The 15,903-nt window shown below is 34.8% G+C and overlaps 1 protein-coding gene across 3 annotated transcripts in view; it reads left to right on the top strand.

Moving 5' to 3' along the window:
- Window positions 1–15,903, top strand: part of SPAG16 (sperm associated antigen 16) — a 995,967-nt gene that overhangs the window by 41,373 nt on the left and 938,691 nt on the right. For all 3 annotated transcript variants that reach the window (XM_045481131.1, XM_045481130.1, XM_045481132.1), the window contains 2 exons: window positions 7,055–7,172; window positions 14,737–14,806. In XM_045481131.1, the coding sequence (XP_045337087.1) occupies window positions 7,055–7,172; window positions 14,737–14,806 (188 nt within the window). The remainder of the gene's footprint in view (window positions 1–7,054; window positions 7,173–14,736; window positions 14,807–15,903) is intronic.

Raw genomic sequence — 15,903 nt, forward strand, 5'->3', positions numbered from 1 at the left:
AAAGAACATGGCATATTCACCATATTGTACCCATAGAGAACAAAGTATAAAACCTACTTGACAAGGGTGAGGTGGAGGGGCATATACTGAATGACCTTGAATTTATGCTAAGGTTTTTAGAAATAGTATATATTCAGATTTATTTTCCCTCCTGTCTTCCTCTCTTACTTCCAAAAATATTCCCTTTTGCATTTTTATACAGGTCTTTTTCAGAACTGTAGGTTGTATTTTGTTTTGAAAGTACATTCTTTAAATTTGGGAATTGTTCTATACTCAGGACCATATAGGGGTCTGTGGCTCCTACTGGTCATGTGGACATCCTTTAAAGGTAGCTAAGCTTTTTCTTGTCTAAAGATAAATAATTGTGCCTTCATTAGGGTGAGCCACCCATTTACCCAGAGGAAAAGCAGAAAGGTATTTTAATTGTGTGTATGTGTATGTGTATGTGTGTGTGTGTGTGAATGTGCATACACAGCCACATGTACGGTTAAGTGAGTTTGAATCACAGCACATTCTTTCATGGGAAAGATCTCAGGTTTGATTCTATTCTCATTTTCTGTGCTAATACAAACAGGTTTCAGTACTTCAGTACTTCAGTTACTTGGATATGTGACAGTCTAAGAGCATGTTTGTATCCAGTTGTGGCAGCTGAAATATGTTGTTCACTGTCACTGCCTGGATATTCTACTCTTCGGTAAATTGAATTTTTTTAATTGCTTTTTTTTTCATTGAGAGTCTAGCCTATGTTTAAAAATAGATCATACTTGTTATATTTTCTAGTATGTTTAAAGGGAATACTATTATAATTCATTTCTTATAAAAATTCAGCAATGTCAGATTATACTTTTTGTAATCCTCAGATGCCCTGGTGAAGAAACTCACATTACACTGTAATATAACTACAACTTTTGTTTTCAGCTAGCCTTTATTCCCACATTTAATTATTAAGGATACTGTCTCCATTTAACCATTTGGATGAATCGATAATATGTGTTTTCTAAGTACCTAAAACAAAAATTCAGTGATATCATCAGAGTCATTAATAAAAAAAAAACAAACAGCAACTAAACATGCATAATAAATCAGCTATAAAGAAGAATTTTTTTTTATTTTTTTTTCAACGTTTATTTATTTTTGGGACAGAGAGAGACAGAGCATGAACAGGGGAGGGGCAGAGAGAGAGGGAGACACAGAATCGGAAACAGGCTCCAGGCTCTGAGCCATCAGCCCAGAGCCCGACGCGGGGCTCGAACTCACAGACCGCGAGATCGTGACCTGGCTGAAGTCAGATGCTTAACCGACTGCGCCACCCAGGCGCCCCAAGAAGAATTTTTTTAAATTTTTTAAATATTTATTTATTTGTGAGACAGAGAAAGACAGACCATGGATGAGGGAGGGTCAGAGAGAGGGAGATGCAGAATTGAAGCAGGCTCCAGGCTCTGAGCTGCCAGCACAGAGCCTGACGCAGTGCTCGAGCTCATGGACTCTGAGATCATGACCTGAGCCAAAGTCGGATGCTTAACTGACTGAGCCACCCAGGCGCCCCAAGGAAGAATGTTTTTGTTTTTGTTTTTTTTTAACGTTTATTTATTTTTGAGACAGGGAGAGACAGAGCATGAACGGGGGAGGGTCAGAGAGAGATGAAGACACAGAATCTGAAACAGGCTCCAGGCTCTGAGCTGCCAGCATAGAGCCCGACATGGGGCTTGAGCTCACGGACTCTGAGATCATGACCTGAGCCGAAGTCCGACGCTTAACTGACCGAGGCACCCAGGAAGAATGTTTTTTGATGCCAGGCTAAATTACAGTCTAACTTCTCTATGTTAATATTTTACCCAAATATTTCAGTTATATATCTATGTTTTTTCTCATTGTAAACTACAAAAGGTCACTCTTAATTTTTTTCTGTAAATTGTTTAAGTCGATAATTAGTTGATTTTACTATCAGCTTTACAGTAGTTCTCATTTAATGTGAGTGTCTTATTATGAATTTATTCATTTTTAGAATTATTAATATCAAAGTTAGAACTTAAATTTTTTTGATATTTATTTTTGAGAGAGAGAGACAGAGCGTGAGCGGGGGAGGGGCAGAGAGTGAGGGAGACACAGAATCCAAAGTAGAAAGCAGGCTTCATGCTCTGAGCTGTCAGCACAGAGCCTGACGTGGGGCTTGAACCCATAAACAGTGAGATCATGACCTTACCTGAAGTCAGACGCTTAACCGACTGAGCCACCTAGCGGTCCCTCAATGTTAAAGCATAGAAGCAGATTAATTATGAGGTACTTATGGAATTTACAAAACAGACATACTCTTTCAGATTGACTAAACAGGTTTTTTTTTAATGTTGTTTCCTTGTTATATTCTACATAATGAATGGTAATTCTTTGGGCAGAGGATTATCAAGTCATATCCCATGAATGAGTTAGGTACTAAAGTCAGTAAATACAAGAAAAACTGTACCATCAATAGTAATAATCCTTCAATTTTCCACAAATTACAGCACACATTTTTGTGTATATAACTCTGTACCTAAATATGTGCTTATAAATATATATAACTTTAGGGAAGTGTGCAATATACAGCAAAGTATATATATATATATATATGCTAAGCACATTAATGGAATGGGGGATAGGATTGTACGTATTTGTTATATTTTTATTTTGTTACTCTCTCTTGCTTTGCTGAATATAGTTGAATTTTGATACACATTATATATATGTAACTTAACTCTAGTGCTTATGTTTTATTGCTGCTGGCAATGAAATATAATCATAAATTATGTTAAGAGAAACATGACTTACAAGTCAATGACTTTTATAAATAATTTCATGAAAATGTACAAAACAAGGATTACTCTTTTATTTTTTAATAGAAAAACACTTAAAATTATTTTGGGGCTCTTATGCTTGGGGCCATGTTTGAATAGAACTGAACTAGCTCTCTAACTGGAAATAGATTAGCTCTTCAACTGCAATGAACTACAAAACTGAACAGAACTTTTGGCAGTTGTTTTTTCAGATGTTGGAAAATTGGCAGAGTAGGACTGTGATGCCTAAGAAAAGGGAACTATTCAAAGTGAGCAGCATGATCACCCCAGATTTTTGCACAGAAGTACTATTCAGACAATAGTGTTACAAAGTAGAGCACGGGGTGCAGTAGTCTTTGATTAACTGATGAGGCAGTGATCTGAGTGCAGTGCTACTGAGGGGACTGGAATTTGCAGGATAAGATCACAAAAGGAGGGAGGTGCATGAAAGGAATTTAAGAAATATTTGTAGTAGTTCCCTTTAGTCTTTGACCAAATACTAAGTTATGGAAAAGTGAAAAAATGATGCCTCCAAAGAACAGCTCATGGGAAACTGAGCTAAATGGAGATTCCAGAGGTTATAGATGTAGAAATTCTGACCAGCTCAATGGAGGAACCTCACTGAAAATTCTGAGCATTCAGTTAAGACCCTTGATAAGACATGCCATAGGAGAAGAGTTATTCTAGCCTTGGAGAAGGAACTACTTTGACTTGCCCTAATAAAAGATTAAAAGTAAACTTTGGAAAGCTCAAACTGTCAACCATCAAATTAACTATCTGCCAGAACAAAACTCTTTTAAAGGAAGATAATAAAATTCAGATAAATGTATGTCCAACATACAAAAAAATATGTAACATATATAGAAGCAGGAAAATGTGTCCCATAGCCAGGAACAAATAGAAACAGACTCAGAAATGAAAGAAATAACAGAATTAGTAGCGCTTATGAAATGTTCAGAATTTTAAAGAAAATAATGAATATAATGAGTGAACAGTTGAGAAATTGCAGAAGTGAAATGAGAAATATAAACAAAGAACCAAATGGAAGTTCTCAAACTGAAAAATGTATTTTCAAAAAAATTTACTAAGGGAAAAAGCTGAAAAGAATGAACAGAGCTTCACAAGAAAAGGCTAAAAAAATAAACCAAATTGTGCCTGTGAGGCAATTTCAAATTGTCTGTCACAAGTCAGAGGAAGACACTGGAGTGGCCTTCTCAACTCTGATAGCTTACTCCAACAATCTGGTAAATCAGTTAAAATTATTTATGCAGGGAATCTTGGATTAATCATGGGGTGGGTGCATATACCAAATAAGCCCACTTTGAGCCAGACTTTAGCCATGACCCTACTTATTCTCTGGCCTCTGTAAATCCCCTTTGTAATATAGGGGCTGTGATGTCACTCTGGATTTCTGGATATTAATGACAACTCCTGAAAATATTTTTCCCAGTACTTAGTCACGCCTACAGGTTTTGTGGAAAGACTGAGGTTGTCATCACAGTCCATCATTGCTGTGGTGTTATGGAACTCCTCCTCTACTGTCTGCCAGGAGAGGCAGCTCAGGCATTTTCATCTTTTTGAGTGTTAACCATTACTTTTTCCAACTTGCTAAGAGCCACCTCAGCAGTGACTTTACTGCAGCCATTGGAGTGCTTGTTTCAGTACTTGTAAAATCCACTGTTTCAAAAAGGTGAATTATTGTTTATCCATTCTTAGGTTAGTATCTCAAAATCCAATCTCTGGGGTGCTTTTTTGGTTCCTGTTAGTATATGCTGATTAATTCTTATACTAGTTTGGATATATAGTCTCTTTTCTCCCTTACCAAACCATTAGCTTGGCAGTCAGGAGAGGAGGAAGTAGGGCCAACTCTAGGAGGGTATCTTTTACCTTGTGCGGAAGAGGCCTGTACAGCGGCCTGCAGCACATCTGAAGTGTCAGCTCTTTCTAGGGAAGGAGAGCCACCCCTGCATGCCCACAGGGCCTAAGGAAAAGGGATACACAAACAACATCCTTACAGTCATCTGAGAATTTGGGAAAAAGAGGTCATTTCAGCAAGATGTCATTTTATCTGGCTGACATATTATGCATGACTGTGATATAAGAGTCTGATATATGAAGCAAAACCTGATAAAGCATAAAGGAAAAATAGATATATCCACAGTTATAATTGGAGATTTTAACACTCCTCTTTTGGCAATCATTAGAAAAATAGGCACAATTTCTCTAAGTCTATAGAATAAGACATCAACTAATTGAGTATAATTGATATTTCTTGAATTCTACTTTGGACTTTTTATGTGCACAAAATAGGTCATATGCTCAACCATAAAACAAGTCTTTATACATTTCACAGAACTGATGTCATACAAAATATGTTCTCTGACCACAATCAAATTAAATTAAAATCAATGACAAAAAGCTCTCTGGAATATTCCCAAATATCTGGAAATGAAGTAGCATAGTTCTAAGTAGTCCCTGAGTCAATGAAGGAAATGAAAAAATATTTCAATCTGAATGATTGAAAGGCAGCATATTAAAAATTGTGGGATGCAGCCAAAGCAGTTCTTAAAGTAAAATTGATAGTTTTAAATGCTTATATGAGCAAAGAAGAAAATTTTATATCAATAATCTAATCTTATACTTCGATGATAAAAAAAGAAAAAATAAAGAGAAAGAAAAAGAAATAAAAAGATCAGAAACCAATAAACTAGCAAAGGGACAAACATAAGAAAAAATCAACAAAATCATATGTTGATTGTTTGAAAATGTAATAAAAGTGATAAAATTTATAATAAAATTGACAAAACTAGATAGACTAATCACCAAATGTTGGCAATGAGGTACAGTAACCAAGGCTGTCAAATATTGCTGTGGGAAATGTAAATTACAACTCAGCAATTCAACTCGTAGGTATTTTTCCTAAGAGAAATGAAGAGATAGAACCAAAAAATATCTCATATGATTTGTGTCAGTCTGCTCATAGCAACCTTATTCATTATAGCCCCAAGCTAAAAACAAATCAGTTCTTCATCAGTGAAATATTCAATAAACACATTGTAGAATATACATACAAAGGAATGTGACTCACATTAAAAAGAAATGAATTAGTGATATACACAACAACATGGAAGAATCTAAAAAACATTGTGTTGAGTGAAAGAAGCCAGTTTCTGGTATCATGGAATGATTTTGGAGGGTTTCCTTCCTTTTCTGTTTTTTTTTTTTTTTTTTGGAATAGTTTGAGAGAATGGGTATTAATTTTTCTTTAAATGTTTGGTAGAATTCACCTGGGAAGCCATCTGGTCCTGGACTTTTGTTTGTTGGTAGTTTTTTATTACTGACTCAGTTTCTTTGCTGACTATCTGTTCAAGTTTTCTACTTCCTGTTTCAGTTTTGGTAGTTATATGTTTCCAGTAATTCATTTCCTCCAGGTTACCCAATTTGTTGGCATATAGTTTTTTAAAACCTCTTATAATTGGTTGTATTCCTATGATGTTGGTTGTTACATTCATATTGTATGATTCCAAATATATGAAGTTCTAGAATCTCCTGAGATGTTAGAAATGCTCTATATTTTGATAACATTGTGGACTCCCTGGGCATGCATATTTCTGAAAACTCTGAACTATAACATTTAAGATCTGTATATTTTACTCCAGGTAAATTACACTTCAATAATAAGTAAAAAATAGTATTTTGAAGGCATTTTCAAATTAAAAATATTATTAAAGGTATTTATATCATATATTGAGTTGAACTATTTCTCCTATGAGCTTTCAAAATATTTTATACTTAATTTTCTTAATATGAATTACTCAAACTTGTTTTCAAAACCATCCTTTAGTTTATTTTGATATGAATGATACTTTCTGTTTAATCTTCCATTGTTTGCAGCCCTTGTCTTTTTGACAACTGTTTCTGAATTGATTAAGCAAACTGCAGATTTTTATCTCAACAAATAGCAGCAATCTTCTGAGTACATGCTTGAATATAGTAAAACTTCTGGTAGGAAATAGAAAAGTAGTTAACTCAAAAGAAATCTGACTTCCCTATTCCCACCATGTTTAAGGGCTGCATGCCAAGTAATATTTCTGGCACTTCTTGGCTTGTGTTGACCTTTATATGGTTATTCATTTTTTATCCTACTGTAAAAGCAGAGAGAGAGAGAGAGAGAAAGGTTTAGATGTTAGATGGAAATCACTGATTTACTCAATTACCCTTTAAATGCCCTTTATTTTTCATAGGTTGAAGTTACATTATGCATCTTATGAACCAACTATAAGGGTGTTACATGAGAAGCACCACACTTTACTGAAGCAGAAAATGCTGACCTCTCTGGAAAGAGACAGAGCAGTTGGGCAGGTAAAGAAGCCATCAAAACTACCTCAAAATGATTTTAACCATTTAGTTTTCAATAATATAAGTAGGAATATTGGTTTCTGAGATAAATTTAAAAAGGTTTTCTTCAACAATTATGTTGTAAAAAAGATTCATTTGGCGTTATTCATAAAAGTTATTTTGTTTGTTTTAAACCTATAAAGATTATTATTAAGCTAAACATTATTTTTTTTTAAATTTAATGTTTATTTTTTTATTTTTGAGAGAGAGACAGAGAGAGACAGTATGAGTGGAGGAGGGGCAGAGAGAGAGGGAGACACAGAATCTGAAACAGGCTTCAGGCTCTAGGCTGTCAGCACAGAACTTGACGTGGTACTCAAACTCAAGAACCGTGAGATCATGACCTGAGCCAAAGTTGAACGCTTAACCGACTGAGCCACCTAGGTGCCCCGAAACTTTACTGAATTAAAATAAATTTATAGGAGATTATTAAAGTATGGTTAGAGGAAGAAACTCAGCCAATGTAGTCAAACTTGGATTTAAATGCCAACTTTGACATTATGAATACGGACCTTAGATGCTTTCAACTCAGATTTCTTATATATAAAGTATAGCCACAATGATCTGCCTTTTAAAAATATTGTTGTTAAACTTATATGAGATAATGAATAAAAACTCCCTGGAATTTACCCCCAAGTGAATATTTGACACCCTGGTTACTGACTCAATTTTTAGTCATTTCTACTATTGACATCCTTTTTCATTCTTCCTGGTGGGGTTTTTACATAGGCCTGGGATAGTGATAGGAATGTCTGGTATAGAATTCAAGAAAGATAAAACAAAATGTTTATGGGCCACTTAAAAAATATGTAACAGTTTATTAGAAAATATAAAAGTGCAACTATGCTTAACATTCTTTTATTGTTTTCTGGAGATTTTCATTTTTGGCCAAACTTTCAGAAGCTACAATAGCTTGTATGATGGTTATATTATTCCTTGAATGATTTTATTGTTAAGACATGATTTAATCGAGTTGTATTTTTTCTGTTCTTGAGTGTAATTCTTAGCTACTAAAATGCAAAACACTACTTGTGTCTCCATGCTTCTTTGTGCTTGAATTTTAATTTTGTATTCTTGAATGTCTGAATTGTATTATTGGTAATATTGCATAAAAGGAGTTTCATATAATTTACATTTTTATGGCATTATATGTGAAACCTTCAGAATTTTATCTCCTTGCTCCTTTACATTTAACCTTTCTCCTTAGCCTCCCGATAAAAGGCACAAGTCTACATCTTGGAGTACTTCAACCTAGATTTGGTTGCTTCTACTTCTTATCCTGCCACAGGTTCAAATTAGATTTACTCATCTGACTCTCCTTATTCCCTCTTCTCATGTTTATCTCACTATTATCCTTCTCTGGGTGGGGGATCCATCAGTGATCTGGCCATATATTTCCAAGAGACCATGTATACTTTGACACCTCTGACATACCATTCATACTGAATTTCATCATTCAAGGATACCAGGGCCTTCCAGACATCCATGCTGGCAAGTGCCTACACTGTTCTCTAGATTGTTAATTTCTACATCTGCAACCTGTCCAGCCCTGGATCTACACTTATGTGTAATTAGGGCTAAGTTATCCTCCTGAAGAGGCCACCAATTCCCCTATCTTTAATATGAGATGAATTTGGGGGCACCTGGGTGGCTCATCTGACTCTTGATTTTGGCTCAGGTCATCATCTCATAGTCATGAGATCGAGCCCAGTGTCTGGCTCCATGCAGGAAAAACCCAAATTTTATAAAAAAATAAATATGAGATGAATTTCTGAGTTTAGATCAAAGGCCATTTTGAGGACATATTCAGGCCACATATACTCTTTAAGTTTCATATTGTTTCTTACTGGTTTAGTTAGAAGAATTAAGGATTGGGAGTGGTAGGGATGAGTCCCATCTGTGCTGCACAGTAGCCATGTGAACATTTAGGTTATTTTACTTCTATATCTTACCTATTTTTCTTACCTATTAAACAGAGATCAAATTACTTGCCTCATGTTTGATATGTATCTAAAGTGAAAACTTGTTTAAAAAATTAAATCACTATCCCTAATGAGGCAGGGTTCAATTTTCCACAACACTGTTCATATTAGCAAAGAAGTGTATTATCTGCAAGCTATTTTATTTTGTCTCTGAACCCCTACTCCTACTATAGACAAAGAAAAAAGAACCTGCTATTAAAGACTATCCAGATCTTCCTGGGTTAAAATAGTCTCTTTGAATTTACCACACAGTATCTGAATGGTATATTAATTGTTCAGCTGAAACTTATCAGTGTTAATTTTTTTTGTCTTCAAATTACATCTCCTCATTCTTCGCAAGATGGCTCCTACAACAAGGGACACTATGTATCCATATGACGTGAAGACTACATGCTTGGCCTTCACTTGCTAGTGTTGTGTTACTGGTTTTGGTCATACTGCTGGTGTTGAGGTGCATGGTTCTCTGTGGTTCTTTAAAGTGTGAACCTAACATACCTTGCTAAATCCATGACCTCTGCCACAGCATCTGTGAGATCCTTAACATCTATAGCCTCATTGTCATGACTCTCATCTTTTTTCTGGTTACATGCTTCAAATGGTAACATTTTCATGTATCTCACTGAGACAAGTTGAGACTTCTGATTTCCCTATTCTGCTAATTCAAACTGCGGGCAATCTGGAAACCACTTAAGGTCCACGTACATAGACATACCATCTTCAATCAACTTTCAGACACTACCTGAAGAATATTATGTTTCTACATCACCATTCAAAATATGAAGGTCTTTTTAAGGGACTGTCAATTTTCCTAGATTATTCTCTGAGAAGCAAGGAGCAAATTTAGTCTGTACTTGGAGTATCTTTGAATTATCTGGCTTTCAGTGTCCTTTTCTTCCAATTAGCCACACTTGGATTTGTAGCTTGAGAGGTGAAATAGGTCACTCATATGTGAATTCTTACTTCTCCCTCTCAGGCATAGATACTTTTATACTTCCTTGTTCTATTGGATGAACAAGGACTGGGAGTGGTAGGGATGAATCTTGTCCTCTTCTACTTTATTGGTTACTCTGTATCCTCATTTGTCCTAAGCAGTCCAATCTATACCTGTTATCATAAGGTATCATTAATAATCAGATTTTTTTCAAGATCCAAAATGGGACATGATTGATGGAGCCTATACAGTATTGTTAGTATCCTAGTTATAAGAAAGGATGAATAAATATTTGCTATCTATAGAGAAAGATGGACACACAATTTATGAATGCAAGGTGCTGAGTCACCAAAATGACTGTCAGATATTTCTTACACCAGTCTAGTCCTAGGATCAATTAACACATTCTCCAAATTAGAACAGACAATATAGTCTCAGTTTTATCATCTTTCTCCTTGGAGAGTGATCCAAGGTTACTATTTAATGAGCTGAACCTTTTTGGGAATGTTTCCTCAAGAAAATGATTTATTATCCACAAGTCTTTGTTTTTGTTTTTGCTTTTTTTCCTGTTGGAATATTCCTATCAGGTATACGTTGGGGTATAGAGTTTTGGATTAACCTTTAAAAAAATTTTTTTGTTAATGTTTATTTATTTTTGAGAGACAGAGACATGGCTTGAGTGGGGGAGGGGCAGAGAGAGAGAGAGGGAGACACAGAATCTGAAGCAGGCTCCAGACTCTGAACTGTCAGCACAGAGCCCGATGCGGGACTTGGACTCATGAGCTGTGAGATCACAACCTGAGCCGAAGTCGGACGCTCAGCTGGCACCCCAATTGGATTAACCTTTTAACTTGAATCTATTAGTGTGTCATGAGGTTGTAGAATGAATTTATTAAAAATATTTGAAAATAGGGGCGCCTTGGTGGCGCAGTCGGTTAAGCGTCCGACTTCAGCCAGGTCACGATCTCGCGGTCTGTGAGTTCGAGCCCCGCGTCAGGCTCTGGGCTGATGGCTCAGAGCCTGGAGCCTGTTTCCGATTCTGTGTCTCCCTCTCTCTCTGCCCCTCCCCCGTTCATGCTCTGTCTCTCTCTGTCCCAAAAATAAATAAACGTTGAAAAAAAAATTTAAAAATATTTGAAAATAAACATATATTAAAATGTATACAAAGTTCCTCTATGATCTAACATGGAAGATGCATCAACTTTTATGCTTACTTTTTGGTTATGTCTTTATTTTCAGTGTCTGCTTTATTTCAGTGATGCTCTGAGAAGTCACTTCTAACCAAAACTTAGGATGTGAGCTTAGAGCAGTAAGAAGTATGTTATAATTTTTATCTGGATTCCTAATCATCACTTTCTTAAAAACCTTATCTTAGTGAACATTTAGCTCACTATCTTTCTCTTTAAACATATAGAGGTCTGTAATACTTTGCAAGAAGGATTAGAATTTAGAATTTTTTAATGATATTCAGTTTGTATATAAAGGAGTAAAAGTATACTGTGAGATGACAAAAATCTAATAAATATGTGTTCTCAAATCTTCAGGTTATAATATAGCAACTGTTTTAAATTTATTGAAATCTTATGGAAAAACTTCTAATTTAATTGTTTTGTTTTATAAAATTACTTGAAAATGTTCAAAATTTTGAATTACAGTCCCATGATTGAAAATATATAAAATGTAATTTGTTGGTATATATGTAAAATAAGTTGCATTTTATCTTTTTTTGGTTCATAGGGCTGTAATATATAACATATTATTATTTATATTTATTATAATATAACAATATAAATATATTATAAATAACATTTAATAGAGTAAAAGTAAATATATTAATATTTATATTTACTATAATATTAATGTAATATAATATAATATCAGGAGATATTATATAAAATAAATGTATATGTTTTTAGGTCTGCTTGCTGAACGGATCTAGAAGTAATGAGACTCCAATAGCAAATGAGTATACCCAGTGCATTGATATCTATTTCTTTTTAAAAAAATGTTTTAATGTTTATTTACTTTTGAGAGAGAGAGAGAGCGTATGTGTGCATGAGGGGAGGAGGGGCAGAGAGAGAGAGACACACACACACACACACACACACACACACACACACACAGATTCTGAAGCGGGCTCCAGGCTCTGAGCTGTCAGCACAGAGCCTGACGTGGGGCCCAAACTTATGAACCATGAGATCGTGACCAGAGCTGACGTTGGACACTTAATGGACTGAACAATGCAGGCACCCCTAAATATCTGTTTTGATAACCATCCTCCAACAGATGGAAGTAGGGCTGGGCAGGGAAAATACGAAATGCACCTGGAACATTTGGCCTATGTTGTTGAGCTAGAATGTTAGGAAATGATCAGAAGGTGAAAGAAAGGAAAAGAAAATAAAAGAAAAGAAAAGAAAGGAAAAGAAAAGAAAAGAAACAAGGAAAAAAGAAGAGAAAGAGAGAGGGAGGGAGAGAAAGAAAGGAAAAGAGAGAGAAAGAAAGAAGAGAGAGAAAGAAAATACTTAACATAACAATGGGGTATGTCAAGGGACAAAGAAACTGTTACTGTTGTGGGCACCTCTGGAAGTAAATGGACCAAGAACCAAATTTGGTTTGGATGTTGAAACTGATTGTGCTATACACACAGCACACACAGAGGGTATGAAAACTTTTATTACTTACATAATTGAGCTCTCTAGGGAAAGCAGCATATGCCTTACCATGCAGGTCTGAAATGTCTTCAGAGAGTAAAAGGAAGGAGACTGGCTTAGGGTTTTTGTTGTGGTTAGGGTTTGGAAGTAGGATGAGGGTCCTTATGTGGGATAATGGGATTATATGGTTTGAATCTCCCATCAGTGCCAAAGGAGGAAGCATCCAGGCTTTGATATCAGTTTTCTAAGATGTAGGGCACTCAGGGAAGTAGGAAGTAAGGATTAAAAACTGTTGGCAGTCAAACATCAACAAATGGAGTCATAGTCATTACATGAATCATCCTGAAAGATCTCCCAACGGTCAAATTTTGAACAATTTGAGCAACAAAATAGATTATAACACAGAGTATAAAATAATTATCTGTGAGTTCATAGTAATATAAATAAATGGATGAGTATGTAAATGGAGAAGAAAAATATTTCTCTCAAAGAGGAATCCCAAATGACATATGTAAATAATCTTTTCCTCAAGGAGGTAAAGCTTAACACCTCATCTGTTGTTGCCTATACACAATGACTTGCTTCCACAAGTACAGTGGAAATGGAAGAAAAAGTAATTTTACAATGGGGAAACCTAGACAATACCATTTCAGGAAAGTGATCAAGAATAACATCGTTAATCTTTAACCATGTTGCTAAATAATGAGCTAATAATGACACTTCTACTCTGCAGTCTTCCTCTTCAAAACCCATGACTCCTAACCATGAGAAAACATTAGACAACCCCAAAAGAATGGATATTCTCCAAAATATTACCTGATCAGTACTCCTCAAAATTGTCAAGATCATCAAAGTGAGGGAAAGTCTGAGAAACTGTACTAGTCCAGAGGAAGCAAATAAGACATGATGACTAAATGTAAAGTGTCCTGTATAAGCTCTTGGAATAGAAAACATGTATTTGAAAAACCATAATGAAATTAGAACACAATATGTAATTCTGTTAATAATAATGTATCAATATTGTCTCATTACTTGTGACAAACATACTATGGTAATGTATGATGTTAATGGGAAATAGGGTGCAGGGTATATAAGAGCTCTCTATTACATTGCAACTTTTATGTAAATCTTATACTATTCCAAGTAAGTGTATTTAAAAACTTAATAATCCATTTGGCATTCAAGAATAGATACACATTTTTTTACCTTTTTATTTCACCCAGGCATTTTATGAGCACTAATCTATAGATTACGATTATCTGCTGTTTTCTATTAAAGAAATATTACTCAGTAATAGTAGGAAAAATATGTGTATCTGCATATAATTAAATAGATGGTATTTTGTGTTGATATAATCATATACAATGAGGGACAAGAAAGCTCTTTAAGGTTGAATTTTTAATTCAAGTCTATTGTTCAGGAAATATAGGTAGATTATATGCCTCCAAATTAACAAATTTTCTTAATTATGAAACATGTTTAATAAAACAAGGAATGTCTGTGGGCAGAAAATGAGTTAAGAGTTTCAAGAAAAACAACAGTCTCTTCATATTTTACTTCTCAACTAATACTTACCTCATCTTTTATACACAGAAAGATGAATTAAGTTGTTGTGAAGCAATTTCAACAGAGAAGAAATTTCTCTCAAAGTACAGTACTGAATAATTATCATTCAAAGTGTGGAATGAGTATTCTTGATTCAGGAAACTATGCTATGAAATGTTTCAGTTGTTTATTTATAATGGATACCTAATAATTACCCACTGAATTGAATTTAAAATTATATTTTTCTTTTGTTATAATTCATGTTTAATTATTTAAGTATATAGGAATTAATCCAAGAGAAATTAATATTTTTATATCTTTCAGGCAGTATTTAAACACTGTATTTTATTCAACTCTTTTTGAGTCATTTTGTGTATATACAAAGATATAACCCCATATCTTTGGATTTCATTTTTTAGATTTCTGGGCTTCAAGCAACATTGAAGAATATGGAAATAGGGCATAATTACCATGCTTCTGAAATTAGAGGTAAAAATAAAATGTAATAAAACTAATTTAATATCAGTTGGTGATTTTTTAATCTTATCAGAGCTCAAAATTCTGGAGATAATTAAAAGTGAATAAATGATATGGTAACTATTTCACAAATTAAAATGTTAATGACAAGATCAAGAGGGAATATGGATATGGTACTGTATAACTAATTTCAGATAAAAATATGAGGAAACTATAATGGGAGGGCTTGTGTTTCTGACCATGATGCTGTAGCTGGTACCAGACTAACCTTCTTTTAATGAAAAAACTCTTCAACTAGACTATTTATAGGGCAGCTACTTTTAGCCTTTGGGAAACAGCACAAGTCACAGAAGGAGATAAGAAGTGATAAGAAGTGATAGAAGAAAAATTTATAAGTTGAGATCCGCTATGACTATGGGTTTGTGCTTGGGGCAGTTTCCAAACCAAATTCCATGCAGGTAGAGGTCAAGAAGAGCATGCCAGTCCTGAAGAACTGAAAAGGCAAAGATTATACATAGTTCACACTGTCCCAGGAAAGTGCACCAGATAAAAAGGGAGCTGCAATAAGCAGTGACCCAATTGATGAGGGAGTTTACTGAGTCTTTTAGTTGATAGCGGGTTAAACATGTAAGAATACCCAAGACTTAACTGTGAGGAGATTTTAAAGGTCTAAGAGGCGAAAAAGGATTCTAGAAATCAAACAGGTATGGTGACATTGGAGTTCTGGTCATATCTGGATGAAGAGACCTCTTTACTCTTTAACTCCTTGTTAATACCATATTAATGTTTAACATAATCATATTAATGTATTAACCATATTAACATAACACTTGTACTGCCCTTTATTATAAAACCCCAAACAAAGCTTACATAGAATTTCTAAGGGAGATAGAGTTTGAGTTTGAATCTTGTAAGTTAGAGAGCCTTGGGGAAAATGTAGGGCTTTCCATGGATCCACCTTAACAAAGTAGAAAATTAAGCCTAGAATTTCAAGGTGATTATCAAAAAACTGAACTGCGTGCTAGAACAAAAATGAATACCCTTTAAAGGAAGGCAGTTGTCCTGAGCCTTGATAACCTGTCATCTATACTGCCCGGTATGTAATTTAA

Source organism: Leopardus geoffroyi, chromosome C1 (genome assembly GCF_018350155.1).
Source record: "Leopardus geoffroyi isolate Oge1 chromosome C1, O.geoffroyi_Oge1_pat1.0, whole genome shotgun sequence".
NCBI lineage: Eukaryota > Metazoa > Chordata > Mammalia > Carnivora > Felidae > Leopardus > Leopardus geoffroyi.